This window comes from Spironucleus salmonicida, chromosome 5 (genome assembly GCF_000497125.1).
Source record: "Spironucleus salmonicida strain ATCC 50377 chromosome 5, whole genome shotgun sequence".
NCBI classification, from domain to species: Eukaryota; Fornicata; order Diplomonadida; family Hexamitidae; genus Spironucleus; species Spironucleus salmonicida.
The window spans coordinates 719,005-740,799 of NC_090600.1; the positions used below are offsets into that span (position 1 = coordinate 719,005).

The window sequence follows — 21,795 nt, forward strand, 5'->3', positions numbered from 1 at the left end:
ATTTAGTTTGTTTTTCTAGTAAAAATGACTTTTTACACATCCTTCAATAATAGGTGTTATCTTAAGAATTGTATAATATTCAAAGAATACGCCACCCGTGTTATTTCAACATCAAAAGTGGATAACCTGACGTACTCTAATGTCTACTACTGGTTTTCCTATCTCCTTTACATTATATTCATAGGCTAGACAGTATATAGCCTACGAAGTAGTACACGTACTTGTCTTAATATGAATATGCTAATAGCACAGACCTAGCAATCAGTGTATTTTACTGTTGGCATGTGTCAAGGAAACTGCCGGAGGTCTAGGATCTATTTTTAAATTTTTATTTCCAGCACAATTTGGATAAAAGTTAAAGAGACAAATTTAAATTGAATTGTCCGCAAATAACTCATATTAGCGCGCAGATATCTTCTAATGCTTCAGACTTACATTTTGTATCCAGAGCAGTTGCGAGTAGTGCAAGTGGCATACAGGGAGTAAGCGCTTAAATTAACTTAATTTCAGCATTTACTAGAAAAACTAACCCGCTTTTAAAAGTAAAATACGTACATCCATATATTGTATTTCTATAATAAAATTTAGTACAGCCGGCACTAATAAACAGTGCGCAAGAATGTAAATTATCAATTGGCAGATGTCCTAGCTCTTACTAAATCACCGGAAACCTAGATATGAACGACTAGCAGTGAAGTTTAGAATGCCGAGTAACTGCCAATATATACTGGCCCGATGCACTACAATGAGCATCTTCTTCTAACCAACTAGACACAGCGACTGATTCGCAGCAATTTCTCTAGGATAGGTTCACGGTTTTGCTTTAGAGGCACCTACAAATGCGAAAATAATCCGCTTAAGGTCGTATAGTTCTCGTCAAACAGTTTGGCCCGTATATATTCATAGAGTAACTTCGAGTGGGGTGGACGGTCTGTGGCCTTTAAAGTCTCTACCTCTAAAAAGGAAACCTACAGAGCGAATGGGAACTTTTAAAAATTAACGTGTAGTGCTGAGGGCGGCACATAAATGTTTGGATCGGATTACGGGCATCTAGTAGTTGCACCGGCAGTGTGATATCCGACTAACAGTACCGTCATTGATGGTGAGAGCACTCCGGAGAGTAAAGTTCTACTAGGATGGGTTACAAAATGAGATTTAATGCAAACTCCAATGAACAAACCCGTTCGCAATTCTTCTATGGCCGGTGGCTTAGCTTAAGGCTGTTGTCTGACCTCTAATCTTATTATGCGCAGCCTAAATCTTCTATTCTCCATGCTTCGCACCGGCCCATCTCTTTCCTACTCAGCGAGGCGGTGGCGTGCATGCAATTCATAGGCACATGGGCAGAGGGCGTCGCCATCACCGATACTACAATACATAAAAGCCGCGTCCCTCTGCGAACCTCGACCCTACGCGCCCCTACTCGGATTCCCTTCCCTCAATGATTTCCATCCTGGCAGTCCTCACGCAGCGCCAAGCGCTCGAAGCTATATACGCGGCCAACGGCGGCGCGAGCTGGAAAGGCTCCGTCGGCTGGAACACCGGCGCCTCTGTGTGCGCCTGGGCCGGCGTGACCTGCAATTCCCAGGGCTACATCGTGGGGCTCGACCTTAGCGGCTTCGGGCTCACGGGCCAGCTCGCCGATGTTTTTGATTCCTTCCCAGTCCTGAAGTCCCTGTACATGAACGACCAGAAGATGAATACTGCCATCCCCGCCTCATTCTGTACTCTCAGAAGCCTCCAGTACCTCCAGGCCGACAATGCCGGCATCACTGGTGCTATCCCACAGTGCATCTGCAACCTGGCCTTTGTCCAGTTCGTCTACATGAGCGACAACGACATCACCGGCGCCATCCCTACTTGCATGGGCAACCTGCTCTTCCTCAAGGAGCTCCACTTAGCCTGCAACCAGCTTACCGGCACCATCCCCACCGGCTTCGTCGCCCTCAAGTTCCTCATCGAGGTTCACGTTCAATGCAACGCCGACCTCAGCTGCGAGTCCGGCCTCGCCACCAGACCCAACTTCATCTTCAAGTGCGGCCTCGAGAACTGCGATGACTGCGTCATCCCCGACACCAACTGCCCTCCCAGCGTCATCGTCCCCGACTGCGGCGTCTACGTTAGACAGTGAGTCCCTTGCTCTATATTTACTTCACATAATAGTCTCTATGATATAAAATATCACCCAGTTATCATAGTTGTTATTCTTAGGGTAAAACTAACCACAACTTGGCAATACAAGCCTTACCTCTACTCTAAACGCATACGTCTAACTAAATATATAATCTTTCAATTCCATATGTTAAGAATTCAGAAATTGAGACTACTCTGTTTCAAAATTCTTGATAACCAGAGTTGGAAGACGTATTTACCCATTATTGCTAATATATTTCAAATCTAAAATAATAAACTTGGTATGCCAAACTTGGACATCTTGTGATCAAGCCTTCCAACTAGTGGAAGATCGGCTGCACCAAGTTAACCTCGACATCGTGTGAGACTATCATACCAACTTTTGCCTAGCATTATATTGATGGTATTAATAGTTCATCTAGCCTTCTTTGCTCTATATGCTAGTATTTTTACTTCGGGCATGATGGTTTCTCACGGTGCCAACCTCAAGCCGCTAGCGATTCTGGCATCCATCACACAATACTAGTAACGAAGTGACTACTTTGCTCACAACATCCTCTTATTCTCCTGGATCTTAATGTACACCATGAGACCCCCGAAGGAGATGAAAAATACGACTGCGATGACCACCTGAAGTGAGACTATAACAACTAGGTAAATATCTGTAGAAAAGCTAACTGCGAATTACTTAAAGTCTGTGCGCTGGCCCTGCAGGCTCTCCATGCCTATGAGCACGTAGTCTGGATTGCTGACGTAGAACTTTGCATACTTGGACAGCACCGCAGAGCAGTCTCCCCCACTAAAAGCATCGCCGCAGCTCATGCACAAGTCCTACTGCACTAGGCTATAGTTAATCTCCAGGTTCTTCCGCATCGTAAACACTGGCAAAAGTGTACCGAGGAACGGCTAGACTTTTTCTTGCACCCACATGCCTTTAAATTCAACAGGGACAGTAGCGGAAAAGGTACACGACGTCATCAGGAAGTTGAACTTCACCTTAGCACAGACCTACTTCGAGCTCACGGTGAAATTTATGTAGTTGAAGCAAGAGACCGTGGAGTTAAGAGAAAAACTCGCCTCTTGTTGCAGCTGGGAGGAATGATCAAACAACGACAGGAAATAATGCGCTATGAACGGGTCTTTTGCGGCAAACATCTCCTCCAGGATATCCTGGTCGAAATAAAACGAGGCTTGCGGAAAATACAGCGTCTCTGCCACTGTGAAGTTTTTCTTCTGCCCGTACGAAAAGTTCCCCGAAACGAGGTTGATCTCCATGGTGAGAATCACGTCATCGAGCCCGAAACCACACAACTTGAACTCATCTGCCAGGAAGCTAGTGATGGCCGCCTGCTACGTGACAAAAACTGTGATCCCTAGCTTTTCCATGCAGCTTTGGTACCTAGGCGTGTAGTAGTTCTGCACCCCGCCCTGCACTGATACCTGAATATCGCTGACCACGTAGTTGATCACCAGCTTCATAGGCATGGTCCGGAACTCCCGAAAGTCCTCTATGAACTTGTTGCATGCCTGCACCTCCTCTTCCGTGAAAACCCCCACGCAGGGCCTCTCGAACTATGTCGTGGCCAGGTGGTTGTAGTCCTCCGAGTCGTAGTTGCCCCCGGACTTGATGGTTATCGAGTTCCAAACGCCGGATATGTTTTGGTACATCAAGGTGGCCTGGACCTGCTTGGCGAATTGGCAGGTGGCCGGAACGACGATTATGGCGAACCCGATGTTGCCGAGATCGGCAGAGTAGCCCAGCGACACCGACTCCCAGCAGTTTGTGAGGTTCTGGTTCGTGAACTGGATTTTGGTGAAGGAGCTTTGTAGCACCTCGCCCGACTGCATCGTCACCGAGAACTGGCCCATCGTCTGCGAAAGCGCCGTTGCAAAAATGGCGGGGTCGACCCTTTTAGTGAATACCAGCTCGTCCTTGTGGAACACCACGTCCTGCGGTGCGAGAGTGGTCGACGGGCCTAGCTGCAGGGAAATGGCCACATTGAGCTTGTCCAGCTCATCGCATGCCTCTGGATATATTATGAGCTACAGGTCGTTCGTCTGTCCAATTCCTGACAGGGTGTTGTTGCGAAGGGAGCAGTCCAGAAGCGTGAGCAGCATTTAGCAAATAGTTTTTGTGCTAATATGGTATAATAATGAGTATAATTGTTCCATTAAAAAGTATTATTTAGGTGCACGTTGTGAAATATCGCAGCGACGCGGTCCAGGGTACTATTCACGAAACATAAGGTATGCACCAGCTTAGAAAAACCAAGCTTCGCAAATGTCAATGCACCCAACTGCACCCCCATGGCTAGGCCTAGCCGTGCTCCGCGAAAAACCAGTATCTCGCGCATCCCAATCGCCCGCTCCGCCCAAGTCGTTAATGTTTCAGCCTTGCGCCGCTCCTGCTTTGGCCAAGTTCGCACGGGCGAGGATGCTAACTGGGCAGTTGATGGCAAACTTGGCCTCAAAGACACCAGAGGAGACTGCATGGCGCACGGCACCTTGTCCCCTCAATTTTGTGCAGGGAACGGTATCGGATGCTGCTATAGGAGCCCTGCGTATGCACGAGATATGCGAGATATGCGAGGCCTACTGGTCCTTCATGATTGCCCCGAGCAAATCTTAGGATTTTAGGCAACGTGATACCATGTAAAACTTGGCCATTTGCGTGAAACGGAGCGGTCGCAACAGGCGCTCTTGGCCGCAGTCTTAGCACTTACCAAACCCACCTCAGCCGGGAACTACACTATAGGGCGAGGCGCGTGCACCTGTCGCGGATTTACTATGGTACTGTTCGTTGCGCAGAGTTTCTAATGCACTGCTACCCAAGTCCCCTGACGCTGCCAGTGACTGGTTCACCGGTGCGCCCGACTCGTTCTATCGGCGGTACCAGATACCACTTAGCACGCGATTTAAAGCCATCATGTTCTAAAAGTAAATACTATAATCGTAAAAATAACGCAAATTGCTAAAAATATATACAAATATTACAAAATAATAAACTCATATATAGTCCGTCTCAGATGCTTCATGCTATATGTCTTCAATACTATCAAACTTGTTAATTTATCTATCAAACTAGATGGCTGCAACCCGAAGATTTCTAACCTAAGAAACATCTAGATTTCGTACCTATTTAGTAATTTTAACATCTTTACTAAATGAAGGCATAACTTACTAGCTCAAAATAAAAGAGCGAGAAGATTAAAGTTTTTAAATACCGTTGCGAAAACTTCCAATACTCTATAAAGAACTTAAGTTGACCTTAGATGAATTTTATAGAACTCGAGTTGAATTTAAAACACCTAGACCAATTCCTGTATCTTTATTATATGAAAATTATTTCATCGATTAGCAACCCGTAGTAGGGTCTAGTTTGGACAATACTTGCAGAGAATATGCATTTTGTAGATACTTTTTCTTGTTTAGTTTATCTGAAATAACAAGATGCACGCCGTTGTACATTTTTTTCCCGTCTTATTTCATTGAATTATGGACTTCATTATCTCTTCTGGAGTAACAATTGAAAATAATTAAAGCTGCTATCACCAGTATCAATGAAAATGTAGTAACAATAACTGTAAATAAAGATCCTGGAACAAAATTAACATTGCCTTCATGATAATTTCCTACGGAAACAAAAAATTCAACCCAAATTGCAGAAGTAATGGAATTAATTGCAAACTCAACTGCTGAAATTTTGAGCATGACAATAACCATAACCACATTAAAAATAACCTATGTTCCTAAGCAGAAAATAAATACTTTAGTATTAAATACTGCAGCAATAATCCTTTAAGGTTCAATCATAAAAACAACTCCATAAAGAAGAAAATTGGCGAATGCTAGCCTGAGAATTGCCATAAGTCCTTCGTACTGGGATAAAACAACCTCATAAACATAAAATTGCGAACCTAAAATAATAATATCCACACCAGTCATAATTTGTCCTAAAGATATGGTTCCCGCAGAAACACCAGAAAAGAAGTTTGGTGATGTTGCTTCGCCAATTGCGAATGCTACTTAAAATATGATTGGCAGTGAAAGAGCTATGAAAATAGTAATAATTTAGATGTTCCTAAATTTGTATCCCGCAAAGAAAATGAACATCAGCAGCACGACTGGAGGTGAAGCCAATTTATAAATTGACTGACTGACCTCCAGCTACTCAGGGACCAGGAAATAGGCTATAGAGTGGAATACAAGCTCAATCAGCGCAACAGATAAAAATATGAAATAATCCTACCTGTGGTTATAGCTGAAAAATTTATATTTAGGTAGCGCCGCGATGCAGTAGAATACTACAAATGGCATAGATGAGAACAAATTTGTAGATGCCTGCATATAAAAGTCGTTGATATACACGTCTTAAAATGCTATAATAATAGCTAAAATTTGAGCCAAAATGACATAAATAAGCCGTTTTGAGATAACTCGAAGGTTTCGTTTTAGGAATAGTATCAGCTGATTTTATTTAAGTTTAGATAAGCAGAACGGAATTGTTATACAAATCGCAATAATAAAGATAAGAATTAACGGGAAAACATAAATTTTCCATTGTCCTTTCAATATTTCCTTAATGCACATCTCATTATCTAGCAAATAACCACTATTGCAGGCATTGCATTTTGGTGTATCCTCTTCAATATAGCAAACTCCAATATCGTGCAGTACCATTTCGCAGCAGCAGAGAGCGAATCGTTAGTCAATGGCACAATTACACTGAGTGAACCCCTTGACACAAGAATTACAGGTATCACCAGACCATCCCAGTTCGCAGGCTTAACATTTTATTAAATTTTGCGAGATAATACACTCGCCACGGTACCGTGCCATTTCTGGAAGAATATGCTACCAACAACTGCCGTTAATCAACTGAAGCCCCGTAGTACAGTCAAAGCAAGTTTCTTAGGAGATGCTGGCTAGCAGGCAGTCTTCGTCGTTGCAGATGATAAAATTGTCTTAAATATAGCATCTTCCAGGGCTCATCGGAGCGTGAACACGGCATTCGTCAAAAGTGAAATCTAGGGAGCAATAGGAACAATTGAACGACAAATTTGTTGATTCACATTCTTAGCAAAACACTTCTTAGGTGGCCTCAGACTCACCACAATCTCCAGGTTTTATACAGTACGAGCCTAAAATTGATGTCGGGGCTTCACATTCAAAGCAGTTCCCTGTGTAGCCCACAGCGCAGGTTAGACATAAAATAGTAGCTCCAGCATACCAGCACTCTCCCTGAACACAAGATCCACATATGGCAACGCACGCATCCGTCCCAAGAACAAGCTAATGCTCGTCATCTAAAGTTTTTGTATCTATAAACCCAGGTGCACAGATAGTACATTTTCCTCCTGGATCCTTCTGATATCCTAGTGCACATGAATCGCAGTAAGGTAATGCATATTATATCTTACATTATCGACAAAACATATCAGTTACATCATTTGCGTTGTAAAAGCAATCTCCTTCTTCTATATTAGCTGAAACATAGCAATTAAAATTTATTTCTAGTTCTGCACATGATTAACATACTTAACCTGTAAATCCAGGATAACATGTACAAACTGTAATTTACCCATTCTTTATACATTCTCCGTTAGGATTCGGTACTCTAATAACACAGTGACCTTCGAATAAAATATATCCCACATTACACGAAATGCAATTATACGAAGATTAATTATAATAGCATTCTCCAGGACATGAATTTGTAATACATCTATCATAACAAACCTAATCAATTAGGATACGATCTTCATTGCATTTTAAACATACTACGGAACTGGAATCATCTATATAACATTAATCATCAGTAACCTATGGAAGGCACTATATATTCACTAATACAAATCCATCTAAGCAAAGGGAACATTGAGTTCCTATCAGACCATTATTACAAGATATACAAACAATTTCATCCTTTACAATATAGCAATCACCTTAGACACAGTGTGGACAACCTTAATAGCAACCGTCCAAAATACTAATATAACCGCTAGAGGAATCGCACTCAATACATGATATACCAATATACCCTGGTAAACATATATTACAAGTAATTTCTTCTTCATTTATATAACATTATTTACCATTACAATCTTGACACATTTCAAAACAAAAATCGCCAACTTTAGTAAACCCATCATTACAATAATCGCATTAATCTCCTTAATATCCATCATTACATAAAATACATTCAATTTTTTTTAAAAGATTCTCATAGCAATCTCCATTGCAATCTTCACACTTTAAGACGCAACCGTTATTGATCTTTAAATAAGGTTCAACACAATCAGTACAACGGAACCCTGAATAAGGAAAAATACATCCTTAACAAATATTTCCACTATCACTTTCAATAAATTTAACATTCTGGCAGTCACACGTGATGCCATTACAATCACAAAGTGGACAAGTTAATATACAAATATTTGATTTTGATTTGTCGCTTAATGTACTATTTAGCTTATATATAGATGCATAATGGATATTTCCAACTAGTTATATTTATACAAAATCTATCGTATTAAATGGTAGTGCCAAACTACAATCATCTAAGCAATAACCTTTGTATCTATATAAAATATCTTTACATTTACATTCTTTATCAATGCAATCTGTCTAGTTACAATCTCCAGGATGTATGCAAAGAAAATCTTCGCATTACTCACCATTGAACCCTGCATCACAAGTAATACCCGTTTAATTACATTTTCCATTATATATTTCAGGACATTAAAAACAACCCTCATATTAAAGGAAGTAGTTATCTTAACATTAACAAATATTAGATACACAAATAAACATTGAATCGCAAGAATTTACCGAACAATCCTTTGTATCACATTTTACAACTAAATCAATATACCCTGGAATACATTAACAAGAATTATCTGGTAAGCAAGTTCCAAAAATACAAATATCTTTATCACATTTTTAATTGCATTTTTTATCAATCAAAACGTAATTTTCATCACATTTTAAGCAAATAATATCGGTACCAATATAAAGACAAATCCCATTCCCACCGAAAAACTAATTTCTACATTCCCAGTCATAAAAAATCAATTGGTCTGGACACTAATTACATTTATTTCCAGAAACTGGAATGATACAAGAGCTACAGATGAAAGCACATATATTAGGATCTAGACTGTCACATTATGCTAAAAACCAACATTCTCCACTTAAACATACTTAACACTTTTGCATACACTAAAATTTATTGAGTTCATAACCTATTTCACATTAATCACACATTTACCCTGTATGTGGAAATTAACAATCTTAACATTTCCAGACATCTGATATTATACCAGATTCATAATAACACTAATCACCAAATTCACAAAAGCCATTTATGCATGCCAATTTACAGAGACCATCAATCCTTTCTAAACCAGATATACAATTTTCACAGCTAAGTCCAGTAGAATATTCTCCACACTAACATATTCCACCTTCACAGTCCATACTATTACAATCAGATTTTACAAAGCAACGAATGCTATCACAAGGAGAACTAATGCTTACAAATGATGGGTAACAGGCACAAAAATCATTTACACAAACACCATTATTACAAAGTTTTTAACAATTATTTTGACATGTGAGGAATGGTGAGGGATTACAAATTTAGGTATTAAAACATTAAGTACATAGTGAAGTAGTACAAAATTGACCTGAATAAAATTAAGAACATTAACATCCTAATTCGCTACAAGTTCCAGATCCACATGAAGCAAGTTCGCAATCTAAATTTTCACAATTTTAACCTGTATAATTAGTTTCACAAATAGAAACCTAGGAATTCTTAAAACCATGACAATCAAAGGCACATAAATTCGGCATATCTAATAATATTGCCATCTACTGAGAAAGTTAGAATGGGTACATTAATGAATTAATTTCTAATGAATTATCTGCTGAAAATCCATAAAAATCTACAAGATGTACCATTTATTAATTTAAATCATCTAATATCCAAAACTCAGACTTAAGAAGTTTTTATAAAAAGGATGGAGACTTTAACTAAGCTTCTGAAACACAATTAGAACCACATTTTTTACCTCCTAGATTGAGTTCATATACATTTTCATCATTCATGAGAGCTGGTAAAAGACGGACTATACCATGTGTTTTAGAATATCTTGAATACCCAATGACATTTCTAATTTTATTTCCTAATATAGCTGTATAAATCATATAAGAAACATTTCCTTTTTTATCATTAATTATTTGGATATTTATCATTCCATTATAAACATCCGACGCTTAGATATGTTTGACTATGCCAGAAATTACCCATCTACCTTATGCTTACACTGGCCCTGTAATAATGAAATATTCTACCCTAGATGAGTGCAATTTTTCAGAAAATCCTGAATAGTAAGACCACAGCGTACCTGACTAAATTAATACTATATTTTATTAAATAACAATATTACGAAATAAACAATCTTTTGACTACTAAACTGCAGCACTCAGTGACACCTGCTTGTTAAAAGCAACGTTTAAATCAATATGAACTACAACGTTGCTAACTTATGATTTTTCTAAATTTGTCACAATCCCTCCAACCCAACATGCTTTAGAGGTCTTAGTATCTGATCTATATCTGAATTTAATCTGAATTTAATTCATAGTTGCTGGTTTAGCACTCTGGCCGATTACTCCACCATATCTACTCTTACCACCGTTACCGGTCAAATCAATTTCAACATAAATCTGGTTCAAAATAGATGATGAATCTTTGGCGAATACGCCAGCTACAAAATTATCCCCAGTGCAGCTTACTACCAAATTAAGAATAACTGAGCAATTATACACCTGCAAAGTATCCCCTTTAGACGAAATTCCGCCAACCATAGTGTCCTCTGCAATAATGGTGCAGTTTAACAATACAATCGCATTTTGGACAGCACAGTTTTTACAAACACCAGCTATTTCTACACCTTCACCTACGTTAATAAGCGCTCTTATCAAAATTTGTATCATCTTTATTTGCCCCTATCCGGTACTGGATACACCAAAAATGTTTATCGAATTTTTAGATGTAATTTAGACTTCAATGTGCTGAATTACATTAACTCCGTGGTCAACGCAAAGACCATATATGGACTCAGCCTCTGAATAAATCTTAATTACTAAATTCTGAACATTTAAACCTATTTTTTTACAACCACCCGAGACATGTTCAGAGCCACCTTTATCGTTAATCAGTATTGTGCCCTGAAAGGCTCCATTCAGATTTTCAGAAATTCCGTAAATAAGCATAATTTTTTATTGATTTGTGATGTTTATTTGAATTTATTTAACATTATTTTAAGCAGAATTGTCGAATTAGCTGCTTAAGCCTGACAATTTATTATTGAATCTTGTATTAAGAATAATATTGATTTAAGCATTAAATAGGTTAGAATTCGATATCTAACCTATTGGAGAGAGAAGCCTTTAGTCAGATTTCGACGTTATCTTCATATAGATATTATCTATACTTCCAGATGTTACTCTAGCTAGTACGTTGATCGAATAATCTGACTGCACAAAAATTTATATGTCGCGTAGGCTGCCTTAAAATCTATCAAAAAGCTTTGAATTAGAGTTTTTATACTCAAGGTACAGATAGTTTTTTGCTCCTGAGAAGGTACCCTTGAAAAACTAAACCTCCTGGGATATTACATCAAAGGTAAGGTTAGTATTTAAAACAAAATAGTCATTAATATTTTTGTTCATTAGGCCAAAATCTTCATGCGTGTTTATCATTAGAACCTATAGTGTAGCGAAGGCTATCATTAGTTTATTATGGACTACCTAGTATTATATAGAATTATAAACAATTACTATTAAAGAAAAAATATATTATAAGTTAGTACTAAATACCAACTTCTAAAATTAAAGGTGTAGAAAAATTAAATTTTATATCATTATTATACAATATATATTATAATTAACCATTCAATAAAAATAATTTAGTTATTACTATCTTTGACCCACGATTGCAATTTGAAGCGCACCAAAACCGCCCCTACCCCAACAACCAAGCAAAGTGAAAAAACCAGCCTCACCAGTTAGAGTCAGTTGGGTAGCCCCCCTGTCCTTCTTATTCTGTGTATGCACCTTATTCAGCATACTACCCTTCCACTTAATATCCATAAGTATCTTCCTATTATATCCCATATTAGCTCTTTACTTCCACTTTCTACCCCTGCCCCCTTCTCTCGGCCAAAATCACCTGAATCAGCACCTCCAGGACCTCCAAAACGCGAGTTTTATCACCTGATTCGAGCTGCTCGCTATATGCCATTTTGAGCAGCCGCGGCGCGAACAGGACGCTGAGTGTCTTCCCAGAACAACGCCCGTGTACCAGGAGCGCGAAATCAGCGAATGCGCCAACAGCAGCGCTATGGCGCTCCACACTCTCCAGGGACGAATTTACCGCCGGGAGCAGAATCCGACCGATCTGATCGTCCGAAAAGTAGGGCACGAAACCGCCCAAACCGCCCAAAATCGACGCCATTTGCTTCCCCGACGCGCTCGTATTGAGCAGTTTAGTCAGGAACGGCGTCAGCGCCCCTGTGATCGGGTTCTTGTGGTCGATTTCCGGTCTCGCCGCCTCCTTTTTGGGCTCCGAAAACGCCTGCGCCATTCTCTGCTTCATCTCGCCGATCTGGGCCCCCAGCTTCATTCCGAGAGCCTACGCCTCCTCGACCATCCAGCCTGGCCCCGCAAGCAGCGGGAGCGCCTCTGGCAGCTTTTACAGCGCGAAGAGGCTCAGCTCCTCGTTCTTACTCGCAAGCGATGAGAGCAGAAGGTTGAGGCAGTACCAGTGTGAGCGGCCGCCTGCAGTCGCGTCGAAGAAGAAGGCCAAATTCGACAGGATCTGCTTAGCGATGGCGATCTGCTTCGAGGGCTCCGTCGAGTTGAGCTGCACGTCGAAATTAGGACAAAATTGCGCGTTTTTGGCGTTCTTCTCCTGCGAGTCGCCGAATGGCGTCAGATAGCCGAAAAGCTTGCCCTTCTCTTGCGTGATCTCGACGCCAGTAAACGCGATAAACGGCGCCGATTTGGATGCCTTTTCGTAGATCACGCGGTGGCTCGTTTGCGTCTGTGCGATCAAAATCGGCTCGAAAAGCAAGAAAAGGAGCGAAAAAGGAGCAGAAAGCGAGTAGCTCAGATTGATGATCGTCTGGATTGCGAAATCCTACAAATCGATGACGCTGAGTGCCCTGATGGATCGCCCGAGGAGGGCAGTTTTGATGAAATCCGGCGAGAACTGACCGGATGCCGCAACCGTCAGAAAGTGCTGAATAGCGCCGATGAGCTCCTTGCCAGGCTTGGGGTGCTTGAAACCGCCCAGTCGCTCCACTTCGGCGGCCGCCCAGCAAACTTAATTCTCGACTGACGATTCGATGACTCCGAGGAGCTGCGTAGCGTTCTGGGCCTCCCCGCGTGCGCAAACGCCCATTTACGAACTGATATAACCAAATTTGCTCAGCGAGTAATACTGGTTGGAATTCTATTGGAAGCCTGACCAGAACTGCTCCAGCAGCCGCGCGTTCTGCACGGCGCCAGCGACGCTGATTCCACAGCTCTGGAACGGCGGGCAGACACCCATCAGTTTCCCTGAGAGGTCAGCGATCTGTGCGTCTGCGCCAGGAAACTTCTTTTAGGGGCTAGAAGCGTCCGCGAAGTTGACACTGCGGTTCCCGAAGGCCGAGAATAGCGAAAATACGAGCTGTGCAACGTCGCTGGCCGCTGTGGACGCCTGTGCGCTAATCTGCGCTGCCGTGAGATAGAACGCAGAGGGCCGGAACCAGGCCGCCGCGTCGTCGTGGAAGACGAATTGCAGAGCCGTATGCTCGGTCATCGCGAAGCCTGCGAGAGCGAGTTCGCCAGTGGGCAGAACCGCGATGTTCGCTGGCGTTAGGTTACCGAAAACGATCCCCTGTGCGTGTAGCCGGCCCAGGTCGTTCAGGAGTGCCACGAAGCCGTAGAAGAGCAGGTCCGGTGAGAAGTTCAGTGGCATCAGGAGCTGTGAGGAAGCAATTCCGAGGTCACCATAGCGTGCTAGGAGGCCGAACAGCGTTGTGATGATGCGGGTGGTCACGTAGACCATGTAGGAGGAATCGTCTTCCAAAGGCTGCATGATCTTAAGCTGCATCCCCGGGGGCTATACAGGGGTCTGATCGCGTTTCATGCAGTTCATGAACGTTTTAAAGCCCTGGGCGTCTTTCTTGAACCAGGCCTTCTCGACTGCCTTTTTATCCAGAACCCAGACCGTTGCAGGTGCATTCGTCTTTTTTTAGAGGGCATCGTACGTCTGCCAAATCCCATGCGTTCCGCCCACGCCGGATTGCTCTACGACGTCAAAATCCTTGCAACGTGTTTTAAATCCAAACATTATTTGTGAAGTGGAGCGCAAATATTCCTATTACTGTATTATAATGATAGATTTATTTTAGATTTATAAAGATAAAATAATATTGTTATTTTATGAATAATAAAGCATACTCTGTTGAGTTAATTATAAAAATTTTGCAAAAACTTAGTTATAGTATAAGTTTAGTAATTAAGTAATTTAGTGAAAAGTATTAAAGTAGTTAAAGTATAAAACTAAAAATATAATATTGCACATTTTACGATGATTCATATAATACATGAGCTTAAAATAATCACTATACATCCAAATATACAAGTTTCTTGCAGTAGCTCACTATTTCCAATTCTTGTAGGTATAATTAATGTCATAAACATCCAATGAACATTAATTGATTCCCCCTGAAACCTGTTCTTGTCTTAATTTCCCACTTTTCAGTTTTTATTTTATTTATATACTTTTACCTGTTTTTGTTTCTTTGAACAGATACTCAGCCTGCTGACAGATAATTTCATCATCGTTATTTTTAGTTGCAGGAAAAACTTTTCGCTAAATAACCTTTTTTAGTTTATCAGAATAATCAGGCGGACTAAATGGAAGCGTAGTATATTTTTAATCTAGAAATTAAAGTTGAATTTAAGAAAAATTTAACTAGGTTTATGCAGAGGCAATGACAGTTTAATAGTTTTGCACTTTCTATTTCATAATTTAATACATCTATAATAATTATATAAAATATATGTGACTAAATAAAATCAAAATGATGTTTTAGCAGTTCTTCTCTCAAAGTATAGGATGGTAGGATATATCTAAAATTATACGCTATTATAGTACAAATAATCTACTTCACTATTACTTCTTAATTTTTCCACATTTAACAAGATAAAAATATTAATTTTTTAGCTGCTAAACAGTTTTAGTCTAAAGACTTTCTTCCTAAATTTTTCTGAGATTATAACCATATAATGCAACAGATGTTATCATTATTTACCTTTATTATTTAGTCCATATATTGTATTGTTGTGGCTTTTATTACTTTGATTTAAATGATTACTATACTGCTTAAACCTATTGTCGTATGTGATACTAAATGTTGCTGGTTTATATTACTATCTCTGATTTAAGGAAAAATTCTAAAAATAATAACTTCTTGTTACAATAGCTTATAAGGTCTAGTCGATAATTATAAACAAAAATCTAATTATCTTCAGATACTGTAGGATTCAGTATAGTATAAGGGAAATTTTAAACACTATCAATTGTTTTTATTTCTTAAATCTCTTGTATTATGAAGATCTATCGAAATTCATCTAAATAATATACCTTGTGGAAATCTAATAAAAATAAATTATCTTAGGTTACAAGCTACTAAATATCCTTCTTAAATTTTTGATAGATATCTTCTCGTAGTGTTTCTTCTATTTCAATGTTATTATATGTTGCGATTTTTAATAATTATAATCTAGAAAACTTTTAAATATTAAAATACGTTATTTTATATGCATTATTGTAAGTACCCCTATAAGCGTAGTCATTTATATGTTTTTAATAAATCCATTCAATAATTTATGCTAATTCTTCTGTCTTCATTCTGTTATGATGGAAAAATATTTATTTTTGATATTATATGTTATTATGACGATAATTATTTTATTAAAATTGTATAGTGTATAATTGTATTAAACTTCGGTTTTTGTTTATTAAATTTTTGTAGTTTTTTAAACCAATTTATACATAATGTTTAAAAATATATTTTATTTGAAAAATACGTAGAAACTAAAATATGCTATTTTTTGAGACGTTTATCAGTAAAATAAGATGATACAAATCGCAAAATATATTATGGAAAAATATATTGAAATACTACGTTAAAGAGAAAGTGCATCTGTTAATTATATTTAATAAATTATACTAAATATATGTATAATAAATTCTGGTGACTCCATACTAACTGCAATTTTCTACATTATAATTTCTATTTCGCGTTTAAATTGTATTTAAGCAATATTTTAGTTACCTAATATATTAATTATTTTTATTTTTAATTAACTACAAAATTAGAATAAGTATATAAACATATTTACCGGATTTTTATAAATTTAACTTGTGTATCATTAAATTATATTAATATTTTATCTATTTTTACACGAATTAACTAAATAAGATAACGGTTCTTGTTATCATAATTATAAATTGATTGTAAATATAATTTACTCAAATATTTTAGATAAATCTATTTAACTAATAAAACTTTTGCTATCTATTTTATCTTAAATCTCATTGTTATTAAATTATGATATATATATTATTCATTTATTAATTTTTGCATTTAAATTATTACTAAGATTACTAGTTTTTTAACTAGGATATTATTATTATTATGTAGAAAATTATAAGTATAAAAATTAAACTATATCACCAAAAATATTTCTAAATATATGTAAAATTTTAATTTATAAAAACAGAAATTAATAAATAACAAATAGATACAAATGACTAATTTATAGTACTTTGGAAAATTATTATTTACTCTAACATTTTTCCATATTTTCTGCTAAAAACTAACCATCTAAGACCATATATTTATATTAACTCCATTTCGAAAGAACACGAATTACTTACTGATTAAACCATTTAATATATACTCTAAAAGTCATATCTAAGATAGAAAATCTCTAAGCATTCGCCAGAATTTCCTCTCATTATTCCCATTCTCGCCCACTACGATCACCAATTCGATCATTTAATCACATTTCACTCCCTTCCTTCATGTCATTTTTCAACGTTACCATTACATTTAACATATTATATTATATAATATTACAAACATTATTTCTGAATATTTAACATGTATGAGATCTACCGCAAGCACCCACAAGCCTCCAAGCTGATTAAAAAGCTTAAAATCCACCAAACAGAGTCCAAACTGCTCTGGATAGTCGATGTAATCCTCCAGGCAACGCTCCCATTCAACTGGACGTCTTCCTATGAAGGCGACGTCTTCTACGTCTCCCCGCAGGGGAAAACGCAAACTGAGCACCCCGCACTGCAGTATTTCATCATTTTAATAGAGAAAATCCGCATTTCGGCCTCCCAGCTCGAGCCGGGCTCAATTTTGCACAGATTCACCTGCCAGCCGCCAGCAGTCGTCATCGACGTCTTAAACATGCTCTTTTACCTCAATTCACAGCCCTCCACTGGCAAGGAGTTCGCTGCGATGCTAGCAATTTCGGCTCCAATTTCGAACGATTTTATGTTGGAAAGCGGTCATTATATCAGCAAAATTACGCGGGAAACGTTCCCAGCAAACCCCGACGACGCATTTTTCTGCGCGCTCGCGACCAGCGAAATCCTCCAGGCGGGGCATGTTCTTATCCCGAAACTGACCGCCGCGGAGGCCAAACTCTTACCCAATGGTAAAATTCTGGTCTACGATTTCGACTCGCTCCGGCCGGCGATTCTGGGCCAAAATGGCCTCAAAAACGTCAAAAGAATCAAAATGCCGTTTTTTGAGTTCGATTGGCACGCGCACGAAAATATTTTTTTGGGAGTGGAAAAAGCAAATCAAATCGTATTCGACGGAAATTCGGCGGTCCAAAAAGCATCCAAAACGGTTCCGTACGGGCTGGTTGAAGCTCTGGCACCCCGGAATCTCGCGCAATTCACGCTGAATCTGGACGCGAATTTGCCCGAAATTTCAGAAAATTTACTCCCCAGCGCCTTCGATTTCGGGGGTATAAAGGCTCAGAAATGCGAAAAAAAAGTTTAGAAATTCGAAAAAATTAAGAATATATCGGATTAGAACGTAAATTCCAATTTGAATTCGGTTTTCCACTCCAATTCTGATAAGTCACAATTTTCGCTGGCGGCGCTGCAGCGCGGCTATGAGACGCGCCAGAAGCCGTTTTACGAGCCACTGAATACGCTCAACCAGCCGCTGCCGAACGACCACATTCTGCAGCAGATTCTCGACCCGCCGCCTCCGGAGAGCGTTTTCTACGCGACGCTGACGCTCGACCGGGCGCAGATTCAGCAAATGCGCGAAAACGCGCGCGCTGACTGCCCGATCGACGCGATTCTGAGCGACTACCGGCGCCGCAATCTGAGCGCGCTGCTGCAGCTCAATTTGACGGTCAAAATCGCGTATTCCCAGAAGCTCGCCACGTCCGAATTTCGCAATCCGGAGCCCGCGCAGGGCCCGCAGGACGACATGGCCTCGAAAACGGTCATCCCGCGCCTCGCGGGGAACGAAAACGCGAAATCGCTGCACCTGCAGCCGCCGATTTTGACCGAAAACGTGATTTCGTACAGCGTGAACGGGCGCGCCGTCGCGGCGGCCGCGCTGCCCTACAAGGCCACGATCGCGGACTTCTGCATCGGGCGGCTCGTGATCTGCGGCGCGCACAAGTTCGTCATTTCGCGCGCCGACGCGATGACGAAATTCTGGTACGGGAAGGCGGCGGTGCGCCTGAACCAGATGCGGAACCGCGTGGACGTGGAGCTGATGCGGAGCGGGATCGCGTGGTGGGTGAGCCGGAAGGCCAAATTCTGCGAGGGCGACGTCGCGGAGTGCAGGGTCTGCCTGCGCGAAATCAGCGATTTGATGCTAGAGGGCTTCCAGCGGCTGAGCGCGGCGAAGCCGGACGTGAAGCTGCGGATGTTCCAGTGAGCGCGTTCGCCGAATCGTAAAAACCTAAACTCACACCTGGCTGCCGCGGTTCACGCTCTCCCTCTGAATGTAGCTTTGGCTGCCCCTCGCCTCGAAGGTTATCTCGCTGTCCTCCTTGATGTGGGCTATTGGCAGTGAATGGTCATTAATTTCCATTATTATCTCTATGTTCTTCCTGATCTCCTTGAAAACCAGCTTGGAGTGCCTGGTCCGAATTTTGACGTTTTCGGAGTGTGTATTGAGCTTTAGCTGCTTGCTGTTGTAGTAAACGATGTACAAGTCGTCGATTCGCTCATATGTAGCTTCGAATAGCTTTTTTCTGCATAAGCTATAAACAACAACTTAGCAAAAAGTCATTATGTGGAAAGGAATTTATAATGAACATATATTATAAACTTATGGATGTCAGATATATTTGTCATAATTATCATTTGATACAATTTAATTATCTTAAATTGTTGTTTATTTATTTAATACATAATCTTTTGAGTGAAGTGTTATGCGAGTAATTAATATAATTCTGTACCAAAGTGAAGCTATACTCATTCATACAGTGAATCAAATCTCAGAGCCTCATTTCTGCAAGCATTTATGCATTAGTAACATTCCGTGCATAAATCGTGATCAGTTACCTTGAATGTTGGTATACCGTTTTCTTTCACTACCTTAACTATATTAAATGGACAAGAAATGACACATGTACCTTCTAGCTTGCAAACCTCCTTAATAAATTAAATACGCATTTTTAGTTATACCAATATAATATATTAAATAATATATTATTAGCTTACTCAGAAATGCAAATTCTAGCCCCAACCTGTCTTCTTATAAGTTCAATTTCTACATGCAGCCCATTATAAGATAACGCAATATTAAGTTTCCCCTTCAAGTGTCCAGTAATTAATAAATTAAAATATCTTAATGCAAACGGCAATACAATTTTAAATTGTGATCTGCAACAGGTTGAAGTGCTTGATAATGGTATTATTGCCGAAATTTAAGTAAACAGAATGCCTTAAAAAATTATTAATTCTCGTTTTCTAGCATCGTATAGTGATTCTACCGATAGAAATATTAACTTTTTTAATGTAATTTTTATAACATTTCCAGGCTTTATAGACTGTCTTAGTTGCTCTTGGGATAACGGATTTGGTGATCTGACTAAAAATTAAATTAGTAATGGAGAATTTGTGTTGGATGATAATTTTGATTCATTAACAATTATTAATAGCAGTTTTATCTTAACAGGAGTGGTTAAGAATCTCAAAGTAATAGGCAGCATTGGTGTGGTAAATAATGTACAAACGATAGAATCTAATAACTCAATTATTAAACTCTATAATTCTTCTAGTTCAACAATAGGTAATCTTATAAATATTAATAATTCAAAATTAACATTAGAGCTTTATAATAGAAGTATTCAACCAATAACTAATATTACAAATAATCATAACATTTAAATTGACATTTCAGGATACATTTTTGCTGACTAATTCAGTGTTATTTAAAATGTTATTAATAATGGTTAGATGCTAATTCAAACAAATTTAGATGTGGAAGGAGTTGTGTTGAAAGAGTATTTTACTATATACAACTATACGTCCCTACAACCTGAAGGTACCTTGGTGATGACCCATACCTTAACTTTTAGTTCGTTTAGAGGTGATGCCTCGGGAAACATACTTTGCTCACCAATAAATATCATGAAAGACACATAAAACACTAAAATTGTATCCTACTTTAATATCTCAAGAAAAGGCTCCCTAACCTACTAAAGCTTCATTCCAGTTTCAGTCGCCTTTCAAGGCACCGCCAATGCCAAAATCTCAGTAACAAGCAATTTTAGCGATTTTCTCGCCCCGATAACCGCGAGTGGGGTTACCAACAACGGCACCCAGGTGGATTTCTCCCAGTCGTACAGTGTTCTAGTAAAACCGTAAAGCGTATTTTATTTCTTTAAAGGCGTCGCTGACGGCTGCTCCGACGTGCAGTCTTGCGGCGCGCCGAACGACCTCCCCACGATAGAATTCACTGGTCTTCAGCCCGCCTGGCAGAACGCAATCTCGCTACCTGACTACAAATTTAGCGCATCGGACCTCTCCGTTTCACTTTTCATTCCATTTTCCGCTACTTTCAGCCCCCCGGAGCGTGTCACCGTCCCGTGCGTGGCATCCTGCACCTGCCCCGCGGCGTAGACCTTCAATTTGAATCTTCTGCGCTGCGTGGACGTCGTAAATCCGATCAAAAGCTCGCTCCAGACATCATACATCTGCGGTTTCGTCCTACTTTTGATTCTAGTAGCAGCAGTCTTTGCGATTTTTGTGGTTTTCAAGGCCCAGAAACCGCAATTTCATGCCGTGGAGTCTCCGCTTACGACAGGGCGCCAGCTGCAGCCTGTGCGCTTCTCGACGGTACCGCTCTCGCAAAAGTAGGGCAACAGTATTCGAGCCGACGAGGAGACGTTCAATTTGTCAGTGGCGTCATCGGCGCAGAACAGCATTTTGCTCGACTCGGACCACAACGCCGGCAGTGGGCCGGACACGGGTTTCGATGGCGATGCCGCTGACTTCATGCAGCAGCTTGACGCAGCAAAGTGAGCAACTTGCAT

General features: G+C 39.8%; 11 protein-coding genes across 11 annotated transcripts; 3 read left to right on the plus strand and 8 right to left on the minus strand. All coding sequences in view use genetic code 6, as the record gives it.

Annotated features, from left to right (window-relative positions):
- Positions 1 to 629: 629 nt before the first annotated feature.
- On the minus strand, positions 630 to 1,379 carry SS50377_25014 (uncharacterized protein; the record flags this gene model as incomplete). Its single annotated transcript, XM_067908851.1, has 1 exon — positions 630 to 1,379. One exon carries the CDS (start codon positions 1,377 to 1,379, stop codon positions 630 to 632), a length of 750 nt encoding a protein of 249 aa, XP_067763672.1.
- Positions 1,380 to 1,441: 62 nt separating this feature from the next.
- On the plus strand, positions 1,442 to 2,131 carry SS50377_25015 (Cyst wall protein; the record flags this gene model as incomplete). The annotated part of the gene is made up of 1 exon (XM_067908852.1): positions 1,442 to 2,131. The coding sequence occupies one exon, from the start codon at positions 1,442 to 1,444 to the stop codon at positions 2,129 to 2,131; it is 690 nt and encodes a 229-aa protein (XP_067763673.1).
- Positions 2,132 to 2,679: 548 nt separating this feature from the next.
- Positions 2,680 to 4,251, minus strand: SS50377_25016 (uncharacterized protein; the record flags this gene model as incomplete). Its single annotated transcript, XM_067908853.1, has 1 exon — positions 2,680 to 4,251. One exon carries the CDS (start codon positions 4,249 to 4,251, stop codon positions 2,680 to 2,682), a length of 1,572 nt encoding a protein of 523 aa, XP_067763674.1.
- A 270-nt stretch (positions 4,252 to 4,521) lies between these two features.
- Positions 4,522 to 4,800, minus strand: SS50377_25017 (uncharacterized protein; the record flags this gene model as incomplete). Its single annotated transcript, XM_067908854.1, has 1 exon — positions 4,522 to 4,800. One exon carries the CDS (start codon positions 4,798 to 4,800, stop codon positions 4,522 to 4,524), a length of 279 nt encoding a protein of 92 aa, XP_067763675.1.
- A 339-nt stretch (positions 4,801 to 5,139) lies between these two features.
- On the minus strand, positions 5,140 to 12,066 carry SS50377_25018 (Transmembrane domain-containing protein; the record flags this gene model as incomplete). The annotated part of the gene is made up of 1 exon (XM_067908855.1): positions 5,140 to 12,066. One exon carries the CDS (start codon positions 12,064 to 12,066, stop codon positions 5,140 to 5,142), a length of 6,927 nt encoding a protein of 2,308 aa, XP_067763676.1.
- Positions 12,067 to 12,202: 136 nt separating this feature from the next.
- Positions 12,203 to 14,542, minus strand: SS50377_25019 (Kinase, SCY1; the record flags this gene model as incomplete). Its single annotated transcript, XM_067908856.1, has 1 exon — positions 12,203 to 14,542. The coding sequence occupies one exon, from the start codon at positions 14,540 to 14,542 to the stop codon at positions 12,203 to 12,205; it is 2,340 nt and encodes a 779-aa protein (XP_067763677.1).
- An 822-nt stretch (positions 14,543 to 15,364) lies between these two features.
- SS50377_25020 (uncharacterized protein) lies at positions 15,365 to 16,108 on the minus strand (the record flags this gene model as incomplete). Its single annotated transcript, XM_067908857.1, has 1 exon — positions 15,365 to 16,108. The coding sequence occupies one exon, from the start codon at positions 16,106 to 16,108 to the stop codon at positions 15,365 to 15,367; it is 744 nt and encodes a 247-aa protein (XP_067763678.1).
- A 1,258-nt stretch (positions 16,109 to 17,366) lies between these two features.
- SS50377_25021 (uncharacterized protein) lies at positions 17,367 to 19,187 on the plus strand (the record flags this gene model as incomplete). Its single annotated transcript, XM_067908858.1, has 1 exon — positions 17,367 to 19,187. One exon carries the CDS (start codon positions 17,367 to 17,369, stop codon positions 19,185 to 19,187), a length of 1,821 nt encoding a protein of 606 aa, XP_067763679.1.
- Positions 19,188 to 19,217: 30 nt separating this feature from the next.
- SS50377_25022 (uncharacterized protein) lies at positions 19,218 to 19,544 on the minus strand (the record flags this gene model as incomplete). Its single annotated transcript, XM_067908859.1, has 1 exon — positions 19,218 to 19,544. One exon carries the CDS (start codon positions 19,542 to 19,544, stop codon positions 19,218 to 19,220), a length of 327 nt encoding a protein of 108 aa, XP_067763680.1.
- Positions 19,545 to 19,729: 185 nt separating this feature from the next.
- Positions 19,730 to 19,930, minus strand: SS50377_25023 (putative ferredoxin; the record flags this gene model as incomplete). The annotated part of the gene is made up of 1 exon (XM_067908860.1): positions 19,730 to 19,930. One exon carries the CDS (start codon positions 19,928 to 19,930, stop codon positions 19,730 to 19,732), a length of 201 nt encoding a protein of 66 aa, XP_067763681.1.
- A 54-nt stretch (positions 19,931 to 19,984) lies between these two features.
- Positions 19,985 to 21,784, plus strand: SS50377_25024 (uncharacterized protein; the record flags this gene model as incomplete). Its single annotated transcript, XM_067908861.1, has 1 exon — positions 19,985 to 21,784. The coding sequence occupies one exon, from the start codon at positions 19,985 to 19,987 to the stop codon at positions 21,782 to 21,784; it is 1,800 nt and encodes a 599-aa protein (XP_067763682.1).
- Between the last annotated feature and the right edge of the window lie 11 nt (positions 21,785 to 21,795).